Source organism: Triturus cristatus, chromosome 10, assembly GCF_964204655.1.
Source record: "Triturus cristatus chromosome 10, aTriCri1.1, whole genome shotgun sequence".
Taxonomy (NCBI): Eukaryota; Metazoa; Chordata; class Amphibia; order Caudata; family Salamandridae; genus Triturus; species Triturus cristatus.
In genome coordinates this window covers 19,653,921-19,679,072 of record NC_140593.1, presented here as the reverse complement: position 1 = coordinate 19,679,072, position 25,152 = coordinate 19,653,921, and the positions used below count along the sequence as shown (strand labels likewise).

General features: G+C 43.2%; 1 protein-coding gene across 1 annotated transcript in view; it reads left to right on the top strand.

Annotated features, from left to right (window-relative positions):
- The window catches only part of LOC146788734 (vomeronasal type-2 receptor 26-like), a 217,684-nt gene that overhangs the window by 179,325 nt on the left and 13,207 nt on the right, over positions 1-25,152 (top strand). Inside the window, exon 4 of the mRNA XM_085629930.1 lies at positions 22,902-23,025. Within this exon, the coding sequence (XP_085486056.1) occupies positions 22,902-23,025 (124 nt within the window). The remainder of the gene's footprint in view (positions 1-22,901; positions 23,026-25,152) is intronic.

Genomic DNA, 25,152 nt, shown 5'->3' with positions numbered 1-25,152 from the left:
AGCGGGAGGCGGGAAAGACGCCAGTGCCCGTAAATCAGTCCTAACAGCGAAGACGGGACTCGATGAGGGCAACATTAAATCAACTAAGGATCCCAGGCAGCCTTCCGTACACGAATCGTTCAAGGCAAAGGCACTGGAAACTGACGAGATACAAGTCGGGGGCACTCTCGCTGAGGTTGTTGGTGCTAAGCAACGGGATACAATGTTGCAGGTACTCTCTCCGAGCCAGGGCAAAAAGTCGGACTCGAGTTCAGTGACTGATGAGATACTGCTGAGTAAGTCTGGTGAGCAAACGGGCGGGGAAAGATCCTTGACTGATAGTATGGCCTGTAAAAGAGGGGACTTTGTACAGAATAAGCCAGTAGATTTGACAGAGCCTTCGATGATCCACGAGAAGTCAAGTCTTAAAGGGGCAACTGCTCAGGCTCAGGTTCAACGTCAGGCTCACAATCAGTCTCAGCTATTACTATCTAGGCGAGGAATCCCTGGAACCCCAGATGGTGAATGCTTCTTTTCCTTAAACGACGATTCAGACTCTTTTTTGTCTAGCGAAGGAAGTTTGAATAGTAGCTCTGATCTAGACTCTGCAGTGAGTTCATCGGTCCAGAAGGCAGCTACTACCCATAGGATTTCATATAAGAAAAAGACAAAATCCAAACTAAAACACACGCCTCCTGAAGTAGGGGAGAGCAGGAAGCTTTGTTGGGACTATTCAGCAACGTCCCATCTATATCAGGAGGGCCCGGCGTCTAATTCCCAGACAGATCAGGATGACATTGGTAATCAGCCACAGGCTATGTCACTGGATCTTCTTTATACCACTCTGAAGCAGATGCAGGGCGAGGCGAGACTCGAGAGTCGGAGAGCCAAACAGTCGGCAAAAAAAATCCAGAGCTCTTTGCGAAAAATGAATAAGCTATACGAGGAGATGGCGGACAGGGTTGCTCATGTAGTCAGTTGGAAGACGATGTGCGCAGGTGGCATTCGTTTAAGGAGGCACAGGAGAAACTCTCTGAGGAATTACAATGGAAACTCGAGGATTTCGAGAATCGCCAGAGGCGTAACAATATAAGACTTTTGGGTGTGGCGGAAGGGGTTGAGGGGCAGGATACAAGGGCGTTTGTAATTAAATTGTTTAAGGGCGCATTTCCTGAGATGGAGACTTGGGACTGGGAGGCTGAGGTTCAAAGAGCACATCGCTTCCCAGTCTATCAAAAAAAATCCCTCAGTTCATCGCAGGCAGCAAGTCCCCGGGCAATTTTGGTTTATGTTGGAAACTTCCTCCTTAGGCAAGAGATCATGGAGAAGGCTAAACCTGACGCTAGACGATCGTTTGATAGAGTCACTTTCTTTGCCCGGCCTGATTTCTGCCATGTTATGGTGGAAAGAAGATGGAAGATGAGGCATCTCAATTTTCCTCTTCAGAGCCTTGGGCACGAGGCCTACCTGATGTACCCTGCGAGGCTTAAGGTTATCTTTAAGGGCCAGGTTAAGTTTTTTACATCAGAGATTAAGGCTCAGCAATATTTGGCAGAAATCGAAGAGCAGAAGGGAGGGTAAAGGCTTACTCCTCTTCCCGGTCCTTGGGAGGTGCAAGAGATTGCTAGGCTATGTGGTTAAGGTATATGGAATATAGGGGGTCTATGAGTGAGGGGGGACGGCTGCTGCATTCATAGCTGCCACACATGGGTCAGGATTGACCCATTTGCCTGTAAACCGGGAGGGTACCGAGGGGGGAACCTTAGGGTGGGTGAGGGGTTTGTGGGGGGTCGGGCACGGGAATGGGGATTTGTATTGCGTTACACAGCATCAGGTTTGAGAAGTTTTGTTCGGAAAAGGGAGGTTAAGTCACAATCTGAGCAGGCGATGAGGAATGTAAATGGAGTATGTAATCATGGTTTGTTTTCATGGAAGGGCCACAAATATGTTGTATTTTAATGAGCATAAGGATTGCTTCAATTAATGTGTGTGGGTTGAATGATCAGTTGAAAAGACAACGTGTTGCGGCTGCCCTAAGATTAATGCGACTGGATTTTGTATGCCTCCAGGAGACACATGTAGAAGCCGCAAAGGGTTACTTAATGGAACAGCTCGGGTTCTCTCTGTTGGCTTTTTCGAGACAGGGGGTTAGAACTAGAGGGGTGTCTATCTTGTCCAAAAGAAGGGATGTCAAGGTCATCAGGAAGAAGGAGGATCAATGGGGGGGATGGGTCTTGATAGAGTGTTTAAATAATAAGCAAATAGTTACCATCGGATCAGTCTATGGCTCTACCGAAGATGACCCGGGTGTCATTCAATACTTAGACTCGGAATTGGCTCTATGGCCGGAACCTGTTATTTTGGCGGGGGATTTTAATATAAATGGGATTGGTAGACTAGGTATCGAGGAGGGACAGCAATATCGTGGGTGGAAGAAAAAGGTATCCAGAGCAATCATTAATATGGCACACCATAAGTCTCTAATTGACGCATGGGGGAGTTTGAGTCCATCGGATTATGGTATAACCTATTATTCCGCTCCCCATATGGTTTGTGTCAGGTTGGATTATTTCTTTATTTCAAACTCTTTACTTTCTGACAGTAAGATAGAAAAGTTCCCTCGACTGGTCTCGGATCATAATCCATTGGTTTTAACAGTAAAATTACAAGGAGGTGAAAGGTGCACGCGGACTTGGACATTTGAGAGGAGGTTACTTAAAGATGAGGATTATGTCAAACATATGAATAATTGGATAAAAACCTTTTGGGAAATAAATAGAGGTAGCACCGCCACAGGGATGATTTGGCATGCTTTTAAGGCCGGGGTACGGGGAGAGATGTTAAGTTATAGTCTACGTAAGCAAAAACTAGAGCAGGCCAGAGTTAACAAATTGGTGAGAGCTCTTGCAGAGGCGGAACACGAGCTGGCCCTTCTGGTCCGAGCTGGTGCCTCTCCGGCCCGGTACTTCTTAATATAGCATGTGTCAAGGCTGACCTTAACGAGGGGCTCGCTATATTAAGGTAGCTGCGACTTTTCTGTCCAAAAAAGAACAATGTTATGAGCTGAGGGAGCGGGTTGGTCGTATACTTGCAATCCGTACTAGACAGAGAACAACGGCAGGACGGATCAATGAGATTTCTGACGGTAAAGGAGGCAAAGTCACAGATCCCGAGGAAATTAAAGAGGTTTTTAGACAGTTCTATGTTAAATTATATAGTAAAGATCAGCTAGGAGTTCCCTCAGACATTCAGCTGTATCTGACGGGTTTATCTCCTCCGCACCTGTCTGATCAGGACAGGGAGGCACTTGATGTACCTTTTAAAGTCGAGGAAATATTAGTGGCTCTTAATAGTCTCCCCTCTGGCAAGGCTGCGGGGCCTGATTTAATTCCTATTGAGTTCTATAGAATGTTTCAAAAAACACTGATCCTCGATTTGGTCGATACTATCTTGCAGGCTCAGTCTGGATACTCTGTCCCAGAATCATGGGCAGGGGCAGATATGGTTGTGATTTTAAAAAAGGGCAAGCCTTCTCTGGAACCAGGCTCATATAGGCCTATCACCCTTATGAATGCGGACGCCAAACTCTTCTCTAAGGTAATGGCTCTTAGACTCTCCAAGATATTAGCGCAGTTGGTCAGTCCTACACAGCATGGGTTTATACCAGGGAGAGGGACGGCGCATCATGTTCGAAAAATAATTACTTTACTTGACACAACGGAAGTCTCAGGAGACCCCATGGCGGTTATGCTTTTAGACGCAGAGAAGGCATTTGATCGGGTCTCCTGGGACTACCTTTGGGCTGCATTAGCATGGTGTGGTATTGGGGTAGGCTTCATTAAAACGATACAGGCACTTTATCGGTCACCCACATCTCAGCTTAGAATTAATGGAGAGCATACACTGCCTCTCCAGATTAACAGAGGCACCCGACAGGGGTGTCCATGCTCGCCTTTGCTATTTGCGGTTTATATTGATCCGCTGATTCGCAGACTTGGACTAAATGATCAAATTGCCCCGATCCATATCCAAGGTCAGCTCTGTAAAACTTTGGTCTATGCAGACGATGTGGGGATAGTGTCTCCCTCCCCTACTAGAGCAATGCTGGAAGTAGAATTGGAGGCTGAGGTATTTGGACGGATTTCTGGATACGCTCTAAATAGATCTAAGACTCAGATTATAAAGAATATACAGGCGACCTGCAACGATGGGCGGGTAGTGGATTCGGCGGTCTATTTAGGTATTAACATTTCGGCAGATGTAGGAAAGATCGTGGAGCAAAATATCGAGCCTATAATGGTAAAATGCAAGAAAGATCTTGATAGGATTCACAATCTCCATCTTTCTCTGCTGGGTCGATCAAACGTGATTAAAATGCTTATCCTGCCCAAATTTCTCTATTTATTTAGGACAATCCCTCTGATATTTGAAGGTAAATGGTTTCTTGCAATTGAACACCTGATTAATAAATTTATTTGGGCACAAGGGAAAACTAGGAGGGCACTACGATTCCTATCTCTCCCTAGGGATAGGGGAGGATGGGCTGTACCGGACTTTAAGTTATATTACTGAGCATCAGCCATACAATATATGAGGGGGCTTATGGGAGGAGACAATTCGGATATCCAGATCAAATCAGATTCAACTGATATTTATGCAATGCTTATAGGGGAAGATGCCGGCAATTGTTTTTTGAAATATACTGACCCTGGGTACTACAAACGAACCAAATTTAAGACACTGTCAGCAGGATTTAAAATCTGGCCAGCGCTTAGTAAAAAACTTGGGATGGGCAGATTTAATGCCTATACTAGGATTGAGGGGAATAAATCTCTTCCAGTAGAGATATTTACAGACGGGATTATGAGCGATTGGGGACGGCGGGGGATCCGTAAATTTGGGGATTTTATGGGAGATCAAGGCTTCTTAGAGTTTTCGGAACTCCAAGGGAAGTATGGTCTTCCTAGGAATAATTTCTTTAAGTTTTTGCAAGTTCGGAGTTTCCTGATGAATAAGAAGGGTGGGACTGCTGGGTTTAGTAAAAATAGGGTTTTTGACATGATTGAGACTGGAGCAGATTGTTCCATAAAGAAAATTTATGCTGAGCTGTCTTTATTAAAAAGTGACGATTTGGAAAAATATGGAAGGAAATGGGGCGATAAACTCCAGATCGATCAGGAGTGCTTCCAGGACTCTCTTGAATTAGGGCGGACTATACTCTGCTCGGCAGCCCTACAGTCTCAGCATTATAAGATGATTTATTCACTTTACCATACTCCCGATAGGATTGTTAAATGGGGGGGCACGACGGGAATTACGTGCCCCCGGTGTGATAGTAGTGAGGCTGATATTGTTCATATATTTGCACTGTGTCCCCAGCTCAAACTTGTGATCAAGGCTATTGAATCTTTTCTAGACGTAAATTTAGGAATTAATGTTGTCCTTACACCAGTATGGATCCTTCTGGGAGTAGGAGGGGAAGAAGAGCAATCTGGCTCACCTCTGTTTTTGTTTGTGGCTATGTCTGTTTATAGAATCTGTATTGCATCAGCATGATTGGATAAGACAGCTCCAACATTCCATCAATGGCTGGCCAGATTACTGTCAGCATACAATTTGGAAAAAGGGATATACGATAGAAAGGGGAAAAAGGGTAGAGCCCTTGGCAAGCGTATATGGGAACCTGTTAGGAGATGGAAGGAGGCTCCCTGAATATAGTGAGATTGCTTTGGGAATGTAAACTCTTGGGTCAATGTTTTGCTTTTTATTTTATTTTTTCCTTGGTTTTCTTCTCTATCAATGTTCCTCCCTTGTATTGATTAACGCTGTGTGCAAATTATTTTGATGTAATGAGTACGGAAAAAATCTAATAAACAAAAAAAAAAAAGTTTAAAGAGTTTATTTTATAAACCTCGCGTCCTAAGATGCAGTACTTTGGCTAACACAAGCAGACAAATGGTTAGGATCAGCACCATCAGCATTGTTACAATACCATAGAAAATAAAAGGAGCAATCCTAATAATAATGACCGTGGAACACAACCACCCTCCTTTCTCTAGCAACTAATAAGGTATTATTAGACTAATAGAAGGTCTCTTAGGCTTGCATGGGGGACCCCATACCTTATAGATCAGCTTAGTGGAATCACATCACAGGATCAGCTAGGCTCTCTCCTGCTTCAGCTCTTCGTTTTGAATGTAACAAAAAACATGCTGCTCTGTAATATTAAAGGGCTCGTCTTTCAGGTATTGGCAGCTGTATGTATGTTATGGCTAAAAAGTGGTACGAGCAACCTGAACACAACAACCTGCCCCGTCTAGTGACCCAGACTCGTTCCTTACACGGTGTACACACCAAGGTCACTACTCGCTGTTAAAGATGTTAAACAACAGACGGTTCTCATGTGAAGCAAAGTCGAGTCAGCAGTTCTCGAATGAATAACATGTAACAACAGTGTCGCGTGCAAAAGCAGCAGAAGCAGCAAGCTGGCTTTCTAACAGCCATCGAGGTTATGCTAACTTAGCGTTGTACATAGGGCGTGGTTAACCCACACTACAGTAGTGGTCGACAACAGAAAGTCCCCAATGTTTGCACTCGGGAGGGGAACCAGAGAGGGTTGCTCTCTTTCCCTGTTGCTCTTTGCCCTGATGTTGGCGCCATTGGCAATGTGGATAAGAAAATACCCTATTATCAGAGGACTTAAATGGGCTGAGAACTGGGAGGATCATATTTTGTTATAAGCTGACTATATACTGTTGTCAGTAGCTATTTAATGTTAAATATTACTACTTTGTGTTCTTCTGCTCTGTGTTATATATTGCTGAAATATTTTTTCTGAACAGAAAGAATGCTGCTGCTTACATTGCAGGTAAATTGTGTAAATAATTCTGTGATTGTTATGACACATGTGCTTGGTGCTACTAATCTTACTTGTTTGCAACTTTGTGCTCGCTTTTCCTGATCATGTAAGATTTTACTTAAGAATACTTAAGTTAGGTAATGCTAGAGAGACTCTAGTCCTTCATTTGTCCTCCTGCCACTTAGAAGATAAACTAGTGGATTGATAGGTTTAGTTACTTCTTAGTATTATTTGGTTATTTTTTGTGTGGTCTGCGTGACGCATCCTCTGTCACATCACGTGCTGCTGAGTGCTGCTTACCCCAGTCCTTAATAGAACATTTTGTAGTTTGTTTAGTGAGTGGTAATAGGCTTATCACTAGCAGAACATCAGCAACAACCAACCAACAATTTGGTGTATGCAAAACTGTATGCATGTGTCCTCCATCTATGCATTTTTGAGGACTAAAATAAATGGAAATGCAGACTTAGTGAAAAATGGCCCCGTCTGGAATGTGTGGGCTAGTTCAGGTGGTGCTTAGGCTTAGTTAGTATTCTGGAATCAGAATAGAACACTGGATTAGTGATCATAAATAATAACTAGACGGTCTACAAATCCCGCAATATTAGCCAACCGGATTAGATAGGTCAATTTTATTGCAATTGTTGTTTCCATAAATGTTTGCTGAGCTTTTTAAAAAAAATATTTTATTTTTTTCACACCAATCATCCGTGTTTTTCTCTTTCTTTCATGATCAGCACCCAGGGGCAAGAAGACAGGGTCGTCGGAGTCGGCGGGAGCAGCTGATGGCCAGGACCGCTCCTCTACTGAGGGCTCAGCTGCTGGCCCCAGTAAGTCCTCCTTTTGTTAATATTAATAATTATACTTCCCTAACTTTAACTGCACCTTATTTTTTCCAAACTATTATTTTGGTTTCCTAATTCTTTTATTTACAAAATCTTCTTCGATCTATAATATCTGTTTCTAAATTCTTGTTACCCATCCCTCTAACTGCCTCTGCTTTGGCTCTCTGTACTATTATTACTACTATTAATTTGTCTGTAGCTAAGCTTGCCCAGTTGGCCACTCTTTGTTTAAAAAGTTTTAAATAAAACTCAGATTCACCAATAGCTCTAGCCACTGAGTCCAGTCCTTTGGGTTGTCCTCTTCTAGTCTTCTTAATCTTGAGGCTTTTCGGCAATTCCCACCAACAAAATGCCCAACCAGATATTTTACTATTTATAGGATACAACATACTATTACTGTTGTAGGTATTTGCAAATACATAACTATGCATAAGAAAATAGGATGTTGGTGATAGGAGGTTGGACCTTCCTCACACCTCAGAACCCACAATCTCATGACCAACTAGCATAGTGTCTCATTAGCTCCCCAAACCCCCCAAAGATACCAAATGATTAGACAACCCAAAACATAACACTCCAGACCTCTCAGAGTCATGGAAACAATGCATACCTTTTGGCTCACTCACTCGTGTAAGTCCACACCAAATACCACTATGTCTATGTAAGTTCAAAAGGTTTTTTTTCAACTAATAATCCTTGTACGTTGTTCTATAATGCAGTATACGAGCCAGCACCAACAGCAAAATGCATAAGATTAAAACAATAAACATTGTTACAACTACAAGAACCACCCTCCCCTTGGTAGGAATATAGTTTATATAAATGAAGATCTCTGAGCGAATTCTGGGGGACTCCTCACTTTAGAACCTAGAAATATTGGTTACATCATAAGCTCTGCAAAGCTCTGGTTTGTAGAAGGGAATCTTCCGTCTGTTATGAGAAAAATGGTGCGCGTTAGTATAATGCAAGCATTTCTCAGTTGTGCCAAAAAGTGTAGCATGTTATACAGACTGACCAGAACTCCATCACAAAGTGGCTTGTTTTTCGACCTTGTACGCAGCGTTCAGACTGTAGCAGTATGAGCTCATGTGGGCTCAAAGGCGTCTTACACAACAAGCTGTGAGGTAACATGCACAAAAATAAAAGACACAAAGCTAAAATGGTTGTATGGCTCAGGCTAACTTAGCAAAGACTAGAATAACCCTAGGGACCCTAGGGACCATATAACACTACTACTAGTGTCTACTCTACTCTAGTATCCGATTTGTACTACTTATGTATGTTGTATATGTATGTATTAACTTTGTTTTCAATCTTGCTAGTGAAAAAGAATAAATAGGGGGAGATGTACATGGCATCTAAAAAATGTGTACTGTTTTTTCTAGGCGTACTACCAACCACCAGTTCCGGGGCCAGCGGCGATGGCGACGCGGCCACTTCTGAGGGAGCAGGAGATGCGGCAGCTGCAGGGGGTGAGCCAGAAGCAATGGCGGGCGGTGCTAAAATATATTTCTAACTTACTGACATTACACTCGCTGCAAGGGTGTACACTGTACTGTTGAGACTTAGTAAGTGAGAAGTTGTTGGGAACAATGGTTGAAAAAGACACTGTTTACTTAGCATTAGCAATAGCATCAGCGACGGGAGTTGAGTAACCAATTGCCTCTTCTATCTGACTTCAACTCAGCTGTAAAAGTTTTATGGAGAAGACTAAAAGTCAGATCAGATGACCTTGATGGATGGGTTGAACGAAAAGGGAAAGAAGGGTGAAAGGAGGAAGGACGGGTGAGATGCAATATTTATGAATGGCAGAGAAGGATAAGTGGGATGCATGCATAGGTGGCTGATAGGAATCAGATGCATGGGTGGTTGAAGGATGGGTGGAAGATGAAAGAAAAGATGCCTTTATGGGTGGACAGCAAGAATCCTCTTGGTTGTTTGGGTCAAACTCAAAGCCAAGGCAAGCAAGCAAGGAAGGACGCATGGGTGGTGGTTTAAAAAAAAAAGAATAAATGTTTGTTGTTGGTGAAACAAACTAATGTTTGTTGAGAGATTGAGAAGAATGATAGACATTTACTTTAAATGGATGGATGCCTGCATGGTATTCATCATAGGTAGCATAGGTGGAGACTATCACTGGATGAAGAGTCTTAGTTTGAAGAGAATGTAAAAGAAACCATGCCAGAGTAGCAAAGCCGAGGAGAATAGAAGTTGTATTTTCAGAATACTTCCTTGACTCACAGTAGTTTGCAAGCACAGCATATATATTGTGTATGTATGTAGTTATCAAGCGCCTTCCTCCGACTCCGAGGACCACTCCCTACCTATGTTAATTTATTTTCGACTGTGTCAGCCAGACTGCCATGGGTGGCCTATCGGCTGGTTACACAATCAAGCAAAACAAAGTACCTCATGTCATTCCATATGTAAGTAATGATCCTTGGATCAGATATCATCTGCCTTTTTCTAGTAGTCAGGGCAGGGTGAAAGTGAAACTAAGCAGTTGCCCTTGATGTAACAAAGTATAGCCAGTGCCACCTGTAATAGAAAAATACAAGTTTCCCCACCTACAGACAGCAGTAAATAAAACTAACGTGAGTCTGCATCATGACTCAAGTATGTTTGTCTTGGGCGCAAGCTGACTGAGCTGGCATGCCAGCTACAAGGTTACGTGATTTCGCTAAACAAGTAAGAAGAAGAAGACTGGTGTACTGTGTACTCGAGTCCATAGTGCTAGTATAATGCCTGAAACTTCCACAAATGTTAGAGTCTGAGGAAGTGGGAGGATAGATACATACCACAAATGTTATGTACTGTGCTTGCTAGTGCTACTGTGCCACTATGTGTTAAATTAATTTTGTGTTACTGTTTTGCAAAGAGTATTGGTTACAATAGTCTCTTTTTCTTTCATGATATAGCTCCTCCTTCTCAAGCAAAAAAACCAACCAGCAAGGAGTTGGCAACCATGGCCCGGCGCTAAAAGCTGAAGGCCATCTGCCAAGAATACCGTTGGCTGGTGGTTCTGGCGGCGGAGGAGGAGGCGGCAGCAGCTGCAGCCTCCTCCAATGCCCCGGACCCTAGCCAGGCCCCTCCAGTTGTACGGCACCGCGGTCAGTGAGCCGCCCGCTGCCGCACTACAACAGCCAGAACTGCTGCCGCCCTGTAGATGCAACTGCAGGGCATATGCACACCGCATGCTCCTCCGAATGGCGCATCTAGAGGAGCACTTAGAGGAGCAGAACGAGAAGATCAAGGTCCTGGAGAAGGAAATCAGAAGAGCCCGCCGATAAGACCCTGTTGTATTGCCCCTATTGTAATCTTTTTTTTTGGTAGGTAGGAATTGGGCGTTGGGGTTTATTATTATGGACAATTTTTTGGTTGGACTTTCTCATTTTGGACATTGGTTGGGGTTAGGGAGAGGGGTGGGTCGGATGCTGTGGGATTTTTTACATAGTTTATTTTTGTTAGGGGATTAAATTGTATTTATACTTAAACATAGCATATGTTTGTGGGGGTTACTGTTTTATGCCACATGGTTTACTTGCTGATGCAGGGCTGCAGCCAGTGTTTGATTTAAACGATCTGCCGATTTTGTAACACACCGACAGATGGATGCGGTACCCCTCAGTGAGCGACTTGTCCTACTAGTACTGTCAGTCTCTCCTCCTAGTCCATTATTGTACCCCCCAAAACTTCCTATCTTACCTGTGATTGGTGTTTAAGTTAGGCACAGCGATGGCTGCATGGCGATGATGTTTTGGTTTCCCAAGAGAATGGAGATGCCATGGTTGTGGCGGTTGTAGTAGACAATGGCAGAAGCATTTGCCAAAAAAGAAAATGAGACAGTCAGTCGCGTGAGAGAGACTCTTGGAAGAGTAGTAGAATGAAGTACAGTACAGTACACAAAAAGACTGCCAAACACTAATAATATTGGTGATTAGCAATGCTAAAGTAAAATAAAACATAATGATTGCTGGGATAGCCTAGCACAACAAGTTACAAACTGTAGTTGTGTCGAGTCATTCGACACAAGTGTAACCATTAGTGCTGTGTAGGAGGATGTTGATGAATCCCTTCTATGCCAGAAATTAATTATGATGGGTTAGGTTCCTTTGGAGAAAAAAAAATTGACTTGCAAATATTCTGAGCATGGGTGGGCAAGCAGAGGAAGATCCTTGCCCTGCCTTGAAATTGAATTAGTGTTGCTTTTACCACATCTGCCCCAGCAAGCGTGTGATCAATTATTGGTGTACATTTAATTTAGTCACACTGCAATATAAATTACACAGCCCGGGGAAGGAGGGTTAGGGTTTGTTGAATGGTTGGGAAGGGGGGTTTGGGGAGAGGTTTGACAAAGAAAAATACCACGCATGGACAAACAACAAAACACAATCTTGGAAGACGACCATATCAATAAATCTGTTAAGGGGGAAAAAGGAAATGCGTGCATGATGATAACTTGATGGTTAATGATAAGTAGTGCTTACTAACTACTACTAGACAATTATACAGTACAGGGCAGCAGTGCATTATGCCTTAACTATATTACTACCATTGTCTGTGGCAACATAACCAGTGTTAAGCCCTCTTGGGTGCAGCCATTCAAAGACCTTGCTGTTAAACTCTTCCAAAATGTTTGCAGCAGTATGAGATTTCTCCATGGCAAACATGGCTACCGTTGCATGTTTCCGAGGAGCATTAAAAATCTCAGCAGTGTCAACAGCACCTGCTTCAGATATCTTTTCTCTAACCCCCGTAAAGGAGATCCAGTGTGCAGTGCTGCACATGTAACAAGTGGCTTGGCATCTGGTCCACATGTCTGTTGTCAGGTGGATATTGTGAACAGCACTCTGCTGCAAAGCTTGTCCCAGCAATTCCAGCACATCGTGATGTAGTGCTGGAACAGCAACTCTGGCGAAATAGGACCGGCAGGGAACCTTTCATTTTGGGCAGATGGCTGTCACAAATTCAAGGAAACACACCCCTTCCACAAAAGAAAAAGGGAGATGGTCCAGCGCTAACATTTTAGCCAGCTTCGCATTGTACAAACGTGCCGTTGGGTGGTTGCATTTGTACTGCCCCTCCCACCTAAGCATGCTGACTATGGTATACTGGAATATTTTCCTTTGTGGTACAGCTGATGCAGGTGACTTCTTAAACCCAGTTAGGCTCAGCGACATACTTGTTTCCAGTGCAGTACTCTGTTGGTTTGATGTCTCAGCCTGACTCTTACTACGGTGCCACTGAGATGTTGCTGAGGATGTGGGTGGTACCACTACACTGCTGGGGACAAGGTTACTTTATGTATCAGAGGAAATGTCTCCCTCTTGTTCACTTTCCACCGCGATCATGTCTTCTTCATCAACACCAACAGCATTGGGTGCAGTTTTACTTAGGCCTTTATGGTGTTCCTCCCACTGGATCAAGTGGTTTTTCTCAGATGGGTTATTTGACCTCGGGTACCATAGTTTGTACTAAGCCTACCCCAAATAACACTATGTCGACAAATTGAGCATATAGCTATGTTCTCCTCCTTAATGCTAATCGAGAAGAAGTTCCAAACAGGGGAGGTGTACTTTCTTGCACTGCTGGAGGTGCCACTTGAAATGCCGGATGAACTGGAGGGTGTGCCTGGAATTTGACTCTGTGCAGTATCACTACTACCTACTGAGGTGTTGGTTGTGCTGGATGTAGGTCCCTACCGGGCCTTTGCAAATGCAAATATGGAAGCTGGAGGTGGTGTTACCTGTCTTGGTGGTATTCGTGCCACATCCCTCACAGTAATTTGGGATAGAGTAATAACGTCGGTCTCCATCTCCACTGGGCCGGGAGTGACGTTCATGATGACTAGCACGTCATCATCATCACCCTCTTCTACACCTACCTCCATAACTCTATGACTTTCTGGAACCTTCCTTTTCCCTAGCCTTGTCTTTTGGTGTGCCTCCCTCTCAGACTGAGCCGGTGGCTTCCAAGTATCATCTAGATCATCAGAAGGGGGGCTTGAAGAAGAAGTTGATGGAGTAACCCTCCTTTTCCTCTGGAAGACAATGGATCTTCTCAAAGAGTGCCTTTCTCTTTGTCTGCAGGAATCTTGATTTCCTGAACTGCCCCTACTTCGGGAGGAACAACTACTATTGTGAGCTGTTATTGTGGCTGTTGTTCCGGCTGTTGTTGCCTACTTATCTGCTGAGTTCCAACCTGCGTTGATTGGGTACTACTTTGCGATAATGACATTTCAACATCACTGCTCATTGGCGTTTGCACAAGTAGACTGGCTACCTCTGTGATGCTCATGGGCTTGGGCCTTGGTTGGTGGGGTGGGCCTGCTGATGGGGAGGTGCTGCTCTTAGCTTGGTCTCCGGACACTGCTGATGCAGGCGTAATTTTTTGTTTCCCAAAAACATATTGGCTGGCACACCAGTCTTGGTAAGTGCCACTTCCTTCTTCTGTTCCTTCTTCTCACTTGCAACTTTGTTGGTACTGGAGGACCTGGGACCTTTCTTTTGGGCCATCTTTTTCCTTCCGATGTCAGCATGACACAGGTGCACAAGTTGCAGAGTTGCCTATGGTCACACGTGGACATGACGTGGTGCGCAGCAGGACTTCTGACTGGCAGTAAAACGGGTGATGATGACACCTCCTCCTCTGTCTTCTTTTTGTGCACCTAAAAGCAAAGAAGCCAGGGAAGAACATAAGTGAAATGTTGCATTTGTTGGTGTGCTTCAATTACTACTAGTACAAACAAACAAACATAATATATAACTTTGTGTGAGGTGGTCACACTAGTTAGTGTCATATTATTACATTTTATTAACTCAGTTTAAGTTATAAAAAAAATAACAGGGTAGCCATTTGTGAAACTTTGATAACAAGGGCTTTCATGGTATACTGCGTACACTCAGGAAGGATAGGAAAGAAGAAGAAATAAAAACAAAAATACAAATGTAATGGAAGTGGAACCTGTTTGGCATTAATTTGCTCATCACGTCATTCAGGGAGCTGCAGCTGGCAAAGGGGATGGAAGCAGTAACCAAGAGGAACATAGGAAAGACATGCAGGCATGTATGGCAAAAGCAGCACACCAGCCACATGGTCACTCACAGTCAGAACAACAACCAGGAGGCCTGGAAAACAATGAACTCAAGCAGGGCGTTATGGCCAGACAAAGGAGGCATGCTAAACAACACAGCTTTAATGCAAAAATGAAAATTCACAGGGCTAAACAAGGTGTGCAAGTTACACAATAACCTCACCACACACACACACACACACACAAAAGGCATTTATTTAACAGACACCAAAAAAGTGAAATACCCCAAAAAATACACATTTTGCAATTCAATCCAATGCCATCCATGCCCTAAATGATGTTTAAATTCAACAGACACCACAGAAGCAGTTGCCTCATGCACCCATGACTAGCTCTGGGCCTACTAGCTATCCACAATAAAAAACATTTTAAATGATGAAAAGTACAAACATTGTAGTTGCATCAACTGCAATGTCCCAATCAAACAAGCAACACCAACATACTTGTAAAATCTCAAATCCAAAAGTCCTCAAATCCAAAAGTCCTCAAATCCAAAAGTCCTCAAATCCAAAAGTCCTCAAATCCAATGATATATGATGCAGCAGACACAAAGGGTGATTCTTCCAGTCCACATCCAAATGAAAATGAACAGGACATGGACAAATCACTGGGAGGAGCCTCCTGGACAAGAACAGAATGTTGGAGACTTTGGGGCACCTCCTTCCTCTCCAAAAAAAGAGTAAAAAAAGAAAAAGAACTCCTTGCACAAAAAAGTACAGCCAAATGTCAATCTGAGGAGTTTTTTTCATCCAAATCATCATTTTTAAGAAGTTTTTATGCTGCTCGAGAGATATTCTTCTCCAGATTGCAAATTTTGCATGTTCGGCATCGCGAACTTCACCGAACTTTGCCGGATGTCCGATGGCGTGCCCAAATGAGGTGTTCTCGATCGCGCACTCTTGCAGTGTCCGTTGGCGCGGCGAATGAAGTGTTCACGCAGCCGGCTACCAAAATCTTGTGGCGCACGCGAACAGATACGAAAACTCGTCGGCGAATGCAAGGATCCAGGTAAGTCGCTACCGCGCATGCATGAACGCATTTTGAAAGCGCCAACAAGGGAAAAACTTTGCTCTGCTGTGGATCACTGAGTTTTCGGTAACTCTGTGTTCTATGCATAGACAAACTTTTCGAAGGCTTTTATGGAAGAAGGCTTTCTTTTTCTTTTCCCGACTTTGATTTTATGGACATTTTTACCAAACTTTTAAAGTTTTTTTCAGTATTTTTAATTATGATGATTTTTATGCTTTTATAATGGCTTTAGCTTTAAAATTACCTAGCTGACCTAGTTGACTATTTCTGATATGGAGTGGGTGTCACATTCCGTAGGCTAGTCCTGCCATGTGTCCTCTCTTTTACATACATTATCCTATTCACATGATAATAACAGTTCTGACTGGTGACCTTTTACCCAGTAGTTTGATCCCTGTCTCTTCGACACCGGCCTCTTCTATTTACATGCTGCTTCTTTGTATTATCATAATACCTGTAGCTGACGTATAGAAACAAGCCCCCAAGGGTCACCACTTTTTTATCATTCTGGACGATGGACCCGCTGTACATGATTGTATTTATTTTAAAAACATTCACAATTATTTTCAAAACACATTGATCCTAGAAGAACCCAAGGAATGACCATTCTGGTATATAAGACTCCTATTCTCCCTTACACAGGTCAGGAAAATTCCTTCCACACTGACATGGGGTCCTGCAGCAGTCTGACATCCCTCGTGGGCTGTCTTCCTCGGAGAAGAGATGGTGTCTTTCATTCTCTACCACCAGGTGAGGGGGTTGGTTTTTCCCTAGGGGATTCTTGGCAACAAACATATATGCACAGATACACACTTCACTTACATAGCTAGGCTAGGTATAATTAGGCAAATTAGTTAGGGTGTGCATTGTAGGAGTACACAAATGCTACTCTTTTATCAGAGCTACCTAGGTTCATCTTTTTAGCACTATGGTAAAAAAGTATCTACTGTTTACTATATGGGTTCTTGCAATTACTTTTGTATGCTCCTGTCTGCTGATTGTTGCAGTAAATATGTTTTAAACGAGACTGAAGCCTGACCAATAAATACTTATCAAAAAACATCTCTATCATCTTTCTGTGTGCTTTCTGAGAATATGCAAGCATGAGTGAGTGAGTGAAAAGTAAAGTACTGTTTGCCACAATCTCTGAAGAATCAGGGTTGTTGTCATGTTCAGTGGTTGCCAGAAACTACCTACACCACTCTCGGATACAGGGGGGTGGTAGTGGCACTGTAGAGCTAGCTGGTCTAACAGCTGATATATCCTATGGGGGTGTCCAGAGTCTGTTTGTACACCAAGCCCTCAGTTTAGGTCATCTAAAACCCACAGGTCTTGGGGATTACTAAGATCTACACAACACTCTAAATGCTCACCCCAGGTGGTTATTTTTCCACCAGTCTTCCTGCCAAAAGTAAAGCAGGACTAGGAAGAGGCCATCTGCACCTAACAGCAGATGGCTGGGGGCAGGGTTCAATAATGGCATGGCCTTTGAAGCTTCCTGCTTCTGCGAGGCAAATCCTTCTGGGGGGAAGGTGTGATCACCCCCACCCAGGACAGGCTTTTTCCTGGGCCCAGAGAACGCTGGTCCTCACATCATGTGTCCAAAAACATGTCTGGTAGTGGCAGGCTGGCAAAGACAAGTCAGAGACTGCACCAGTGCTTGGTGACTTTCAGTGGACCCCATAAATGGATCTCTTGCAGTAAGTCATAATCCTTACTAATAAAAGTAACATGGCAAATAAGTCAACAATAACCAACACTGTGTAAAATGAGAAATTAACAAAGTTTAGCTGTATCAAACAGAAAGTAAAACTACTGGCTCAATAGTAATCTTGAAAGAAGAAACAATCAATGCAAAGCAAACCACACATTCATACTCAAACACAATGCCACACACTTGCCAGAAACAGAAATACTAAGGATCAACTTCACCTGTTCTGCACAGACACAGCACGCACCAAAAAACTTCCACTGAAAAGTAAAAACAAAAACATTACACCTAACATGTACAAATCAATAATTTTCTTTTGAAAGATATTCACACAAAAAGCTAAAGATTCAAACATAAGTACAGCAGTAAAACAAATTACAAACCGGCCAAGAATATTCAGTAAATGAAAAGATTACAAAAAAAGTTACTCACCAAAAAAAATCCACAAACTGAAGATCTGCTAAAGGTTCACCCACAAACAAGATTAATCAGCAAGACAAGGGAAACGATTGGCTCAACAATTAAAAAAAATAAAAATTAAAACACAAATAAACTGTATAAAGTATCAGTCAAAAGACACTGATATCCCCGAAAGAAGCATTGACAAAGGCAAAAGAGACACCACCAGATGGAAAGATGGAAACAAACCTTACCCCGGGATCAGATCCCTCAGAACAAAATAACTTTATTCCCAGGTAACTCAAGTGTTACCTCCCACCCTGAGGCCCAATCCACTAAAAAAGAAATCATAAATAATGTGGCGCCCAAGGAGAGCAAACCTATGTCCAATCGGACGTTCCCATAAAAAATCCCTAGTGTATGGTGGGGTTCCATAACCCCTCGAAGGCAGATCAGCCTGAAAATGGCCAATATGCCTGTGGGGGAAGAATAAAAAATATATGGTCACCAAGGGTCACTCCAGTTCAAATCACATATTTCTAGTGTGATTTTGCCCTCCAGACAGAGGACATACATGCTTAAAAATTGCTTACCAGCCCTTGGGGCAGAATAAAAAAAAAGCAAAGGCCCCCAAGGGATTGCCCCTTCGACAAACTGTCCCTGGTGTCTAGTTGGCTTCTGCTCCACCTCGAGGGCAGATCAACTATCTCTTTTTAGGCCGATCTGCCATTGAAGAGAGTGGAATACAAACAAAAACAATGGCCAAGAGGAGCAACCCTTACCCAAGGGGGTGCTTGCCTTCAAAACATATTTTCCCTGATGTCTAGTGGGATAATACCCTACCCAGATGTCAGATCAGCCTAAAAATGACTGATCTGCCCATGGGGTGTAATACAAAAAAGAATAGCCCTAAACTGGAGCAACCCTTGCCCAAGGGGTCGCTACCTACAATAATTCCAAAACGACATCCTAGGTGTCTTGTGGGTTTTGACTCCCCCCAGCCTCTGGTGGACAGATCTGCTGAAAAGAAATAGCCCACAGGTGGAAAAGTGACCCTTGTCCAAGGGGCTGCCCCCCCAACAGAAAACAAAACCCTGGTGGTCTGGTGGACTGGATACATGTTCCATGATTGCAGCCCCAACTGTAATTGTAGAGCAGTAATCAACTACAGACAGGCACAGCGGAAAGGAAAAACTCTTTCCTTTCCCCAGTGTCTGTCTGTAATACGTGCTAATTGTTTTTCTATACATAAAATATTTTCAATAAGGTAAAAACACTTTCTATTCTTTTTCACCACTTTTGTTTTTTTTTCCTGCAAAATCCCACTCTGTAAATGGATTTACACCTGCCCTCGACTGATGAGTAGCTCAATCATTTACATGGTCAGAATGGGTCAGCAAAATCGTGTCAGTCCCCTCAAACAAGTATGTTTACTCTGAAGAAACTCTTATTTCTAAAGTGGTTTGACACTTGCTAAGGGTCCACATGTGTAAGCTGCACCTACACATGCAAATAGGTCTGTGGATCAGCAGCCCGGTGCCCCTTCCTTTAGCTGCTCCATCTCTTAGTGGTGTCCTTTAGCCCGTTGGCCTCAGACCTCCTGGCTCTGTAATAATATTCATGTACCCTGTGTTTCTTTCCCATGAAGTCCCTCACTCTATTATATCAATTTGCCTTTGATATTTCGTCCTTTTTTCCACTGACACTGATGTTTTCTCATCTGCCCCACATATCTTCCTTTCTGAATCCCTCACACTAACATCATCACATCTGGCTCATTCTCTCTGGATTCCTCACACGGATGCTATCACATCGATCTTGCATCTCTTCATCCTTGGATCCCTCAAACTAACACAACACATCGTCTGGCATCTGTTTCTCCCTAGATCCCAGAAATGATGTTGTCAAACCTGCTCTGCATCTCTTCCTCCATCGAACCCTTCCACTGATGCAATTAAATTGCCCTGAATCTCCTCTCCTTCAAACTTACACACTCATGTTATAACATCTGCCCTGCATCTCTCATTCCCCAGGTCCCTCAGACTGATGTTGACACTTCTGCTCTGTATCTCTTCCTCCCTGGAGTCCTCCCACTGATGCTATCACACATGCCTTGCATCTACTCCTCCCTGGATCTTTCACACTGATGCTATCACATTTGGCAAACATATCTTTCTCCCTGGATACCTTGCACTGATGCTATCACATGTGCTCCCCGTCTGTACCTTCATTGATCTCTCGCTGTACCTCCATGGACCTTTGCATCAATATTATTACATGTGCCCAGCATCTCTTCCTCCATAGAACCTTCACACTGAGGTTATCACATCTGTCCCACATCTCTTGCTTCCTGGATCCCTTGCACTGGTTATATCACACCTCTCCTGCATCTCCACTTTCTTGGATCCCTCACACTGATGCTATCACTTCTGTCCCGCATCTCTCACTCCCTGGATTCCTTGCACTGATGAAATACATCTGCTTGCATCTCTTCCTCCCTTGAGCCACCACACTTGTGTTTTCACATCTGCTCCACACATGTACCTCCATGGGCACCTAGCACTGATTCTATGACACATGCTCTTCATCGCTTGCTCCCTGGATCTCTCACACTAATGCTATTATCAGCTTTTCATTTTTTTCTACTCTGATTGCCCACATGAGCCATTTTACACATGTCATCCTTAAGGTGGTCTTCCCCCAAATATTTTACCTGCTTACCTCATCTTTTTGTTGATTCTTTGTGTTGGCCTTAGGACTCTAAGCACTTTACCACTGCTGACCAGTGATAAAGTAAATATGCTTCTTCCCTAAACATGGTAACATTGGTGTATACACAATTGCCATATTTGATTTACTTGTTAGTACCTTGTAAAGTGGTATACCATATACCCAGGGCCTGTAAATTAAATGCTACTAATGGGACTGCAGAGCTGGTTGTGCCACCCACACAAGTCGCCCTGCAAACGTGTCTCAGGTCTGCCACTGCAGAGCCGGTGTATGCAGTTTTACTGCCACTTCAACTTGCCATGTAAAACCCTTTACCAAGCCTTAAACTCGAATTTCATTACACATAAGTCACCCCTAACGTAGGCCCTAGGGAGCCCATAAGGAAGGGTGCTGTGTAAGTAAAAGGTAGGACATGTACTTTTAAGTTTTGCATGTCCTGGTAGTGAGAACCCCCTTAATTCATTTTTCACTACTATGAGACATACTACTCTCATAGGACAATATTGGGAATACCTTAATATACATTCAAGCTGTAATTCCTGAATAGAAAGGAGTAGCTGGTCCTGTTTCACATCTTTTGAATGTTAATGATAAAGCCTCTTTACTGGTAAGGTTGGATTTAATATTACTATTTTAGAAATACCACTTTTAGAAAGTGGACATTTCTCTGCTCTTATAATTCTGAGTGCCCGCAGCCTGTCTCTAATAAATGTCTGGGGTGGATTACAGCTACACTTTGTGCATTCCCTCTAGACAGTCTCAAACACAGAAGGATGAGTTGTGTCTGAGTACTCATCTGCATTCTGAATGCTATTCTTGGGCAGAAACAGAGGGAAGGGTTGACACTTACACCTGAGTAGACAGTGCCTAATTCCCGCACAAAGGGCTGATTCCCCCCTGCTGATAGTCTGGAGTTAGTGCTAGGAAGAAAGTCTTTTGTGCACTTCACAGACCTATCTTTGAAGTGCACAAAGGTCCCTTCTTTGAGGTCACCCCCTCAATTAAAGGCATACTGGGTATATGTGCTGGGTCTCTGACCGCACCAAATCAGACACTTATGGGCCTACAACTGGACATTGTGCCAGAAGAACTGCTGTGCTTCATCAAGGACAGGCTGACTTGGAAGGCTTGCTTTACTGCTGTGCTGCCCTGCTTCCTGCTGTGCTCTGATCCTGCTGAGTAAAGCTGGACTGTGCCTTGCAACTGAACTGATCTCCAAGGACTTGTTGGCTTGCCTTCTGTTGCTTGAGACTCAGGGATATTAAAGTCTCTACCCCTGCAACTATGCCTACTTCACTGGAAGTGAACTCAGATGCTTGCACCAGAGAAACAGATGCATCTTCCTTAGGCGTGTAGTAGATCTAATGCATCGGCCCTGTTTCAGAAGTGGGACCTGGCGCATTCCACTTGGAACTTCCACATCACACGCGGAACCACCACTTCAGGACTAATTAATCGCTGCAAGTGCATGGAGAAGATCAACGCATCCTCTTTACAGCGTGGATTAACCCAGAGTATCGACTTTGGAACTGCAGCACTTGGAACCGGCACTTCGCTCAACAGACCCAACGCATCACTGTCACTGCAAGAAGAAAATCTATCATCAACTCGGCTGTAGGCCGAAATTGACGCTTCGCTCATCTGCATCCTGCATCTTGTTGTTGCGACCAGGCTCGTGGTATGGTGTTTACTGGGCCTGCGTGGCTCTTTTCTCTGGGCTGCGCTCCATCACAGTCAGCCTGAACTGCTGACTTTGCCCAGGTCCAGCGTGACCTGAGAACCCCCATAGGTGCTTGTTGCTTCAATGTGCTAGTACTCTTTTTATTCTTTAAATATTCATGAATTAACTTCTACCTATTGGATTTTTATCATTAAGCTCTTGATTTATTTATAAAATGAGTCTCTATTTTTCTAAACCTATGTGGAGTCCTGTTGTGGTTTTTTAATTATACTACTGTGTTTTTGTGTGTGTTACACAAATACTTTAGACATTGTCTCTTTAGATAAGCCTGACTGCTTTATACCAAGCTACCAGAGAGTGAGCACAGGTTATCTTTTAGTGTGTATCGAGCTTTCCCTGACTAGATGGTCCCTGCTTGGATAGGCTCGATACCTCTGCCAACTTGAGACCTCATTTCTAACAAGAAAATATAAAAATTCTTCCTGAGTCCACAGGTTGTGTGGTAATGTCACATTTCTCCTATATCTCTTGCCTAGTTGATCTCTGACACATCTCCTTATTCTCTCCCTTTCCAGGTCCCTCACTCTGTATGCAGTGAGAGTTGCCTTCCTGGATACCGGAAGGTCCCTCTAAAGGGGCAACCTGTCTGCTGCTACAGCTGTGCCCTCTGCCCAGAGGGAGAGATTACCAATAAGACTGGTAGGTGATAAAACACAGCATGCCAACCAATGATTCTTTTAAAAGACCCAAATGAAAAGACGTGTTCCTTACTCACAAGTGTAAGTTTCCTTTATGAATAGCCCCCATCATTTGTACATATTTACTAAACATATGTTCACCATGTTAGTCACATGGAAATAAAATTATGTGAACAGAATGATGATATACTGTTAGGATCTGACAAAGCTAGAATTAGTCCATTGTTCATGATTAAACCACATATTACTTACATTTATTCTCTCTCTCACTCCATTCTCCCAACCCAGTACCAGTTTTGATGTGGTGCGGCTGGTATTGGCACACTAAGCACCAAGGTCAAGGAAGTGCCCTCTGCATGGCAGGCTGATCCGAGATAAGAGCTCCTGCAGAAATCTATGTGTATGTGTGGCATATTTCAGGGGTATTTACAACAGCTTGATAACCCTGGTGGTTAATGCACTTAGAGTGATCTAAGATTTGTCTACCACATCTTTGACTCATGATAGAGTAGCATGGAGCGATAATGTTCCTGCTGCACAGCACAACATGTGACATGCAGATCAGAGATTAATATTTTATGTAGATAGCTTAGTTGGCTATTGCTTTCATCAAATAGATCCTTCTGTGACTTGGAGTTTAAAATTGACAATCCTGCAGATATAACACATCGAGCTATGAACTGGCCTCAATATCTTGCATGCAAATTGAAAGGCAAAGGTTTAGAACGTTTTTGTTTTTCCTCTCAATCTTTTGTTATTCCAACGTTATTGAAAAGGCATCCTGTGGGTATCAATGCAATTTTATTAGCTTCACTCCTCAATCTTGCATTACATTTATGGGCAGATTTATGAAGACTTTTCGCCTGGTTTGCATCACAAAAGTGTTGCAAACCCAGTGCAAAGTATTGTTTTGGGGCTTACTTTCCAGTGCAAATACTATTGCATTGGACAGTAGCCCTAAGTAACACAAAGAAGCACTATACATTAGGAACAGAGGCATACCATGGGTGGCACATGGACTTTACCTTACACTCGCCCATAGATTTCTATCTTTAATAGAGATCTTGATGACATCAAACAATGATGCATCCATGAGGCAGGCGTAAAGTTTAAAACAATATTTATTTTCTCCAAACCTTCTGAAATGTACATAAGTGCTGCACAGGACAACACACGTACAATGTGGTAAAGTGTTAAACTTTGCCAAACATTGAATGTTGTGCTGGAAGTGTAACCTTCCATTACAAAAACTTAAGTTTTACATCACTCAAGCACCCTTGCACAATGGTACAAATGTGTGTTTGCGTTGGCACAAGGCAGCCGGTGGTATGCAAGCACTAGAGGAGAGAGCAACGTCATATCGTAGTGTTCCAGATCAAGCACTCTAAAGTGTAATGCCTACCATTGTGGATGACACCTGACTCCTACACCTTTTAGTCATCAGTATCTTAAGTAATATTTCCTATACCTTGATTTACACACGTTTATGGCTCATTGTCTCTGTATAATATGTTTGTGATGTAAAGCACTCAGACAGTCTACATTGGGATGAGTAGCACTATAACATAAATACATGTGAGATAGGGGCTAAGGAGAGATGGGGTACCATTGGGAGGTGGTCATGAGGGAATCTATGACTATCTATGGCATATTGACTTCTGAAGGAGGGTCTAGTAAGGTGACACGTAAGTGATTTTGTCAGTATCACTGCTGGAACTGCAGATGCGCCTTTGTCTAGAACCACAAACCAGTACAGCCCTGCTCTTCTATCAGGTCTTTCATTCTTCTGCTCTGCCTCTCTCTTTCATGCTCTCCTTCTCTTTCAATCTGCCTTTCTCTTCATCTCTCTTTTATCTCTTCAGTCTCTCATTCGAAACGATTCAGTCTCTAAACTCTCTATTAGACGACCTGAAAATGTGAGCAGGAGACACAGATGAAGTGTCAAAGCATTGAGATTTGAATCAGAGGAGGAGAAGCAAACACCAATAGTATTAACCGATGAGGAAAGATGACCTAAGAGAGGTAGAAGTTGCCGAAGAAGGGCTTTAGGACAAGATCAAACATCAGACAAAGATGTTGATATTCCGGTCAATTCAGGCCGAGTCACAAGCTGCATTTTATAGCACAT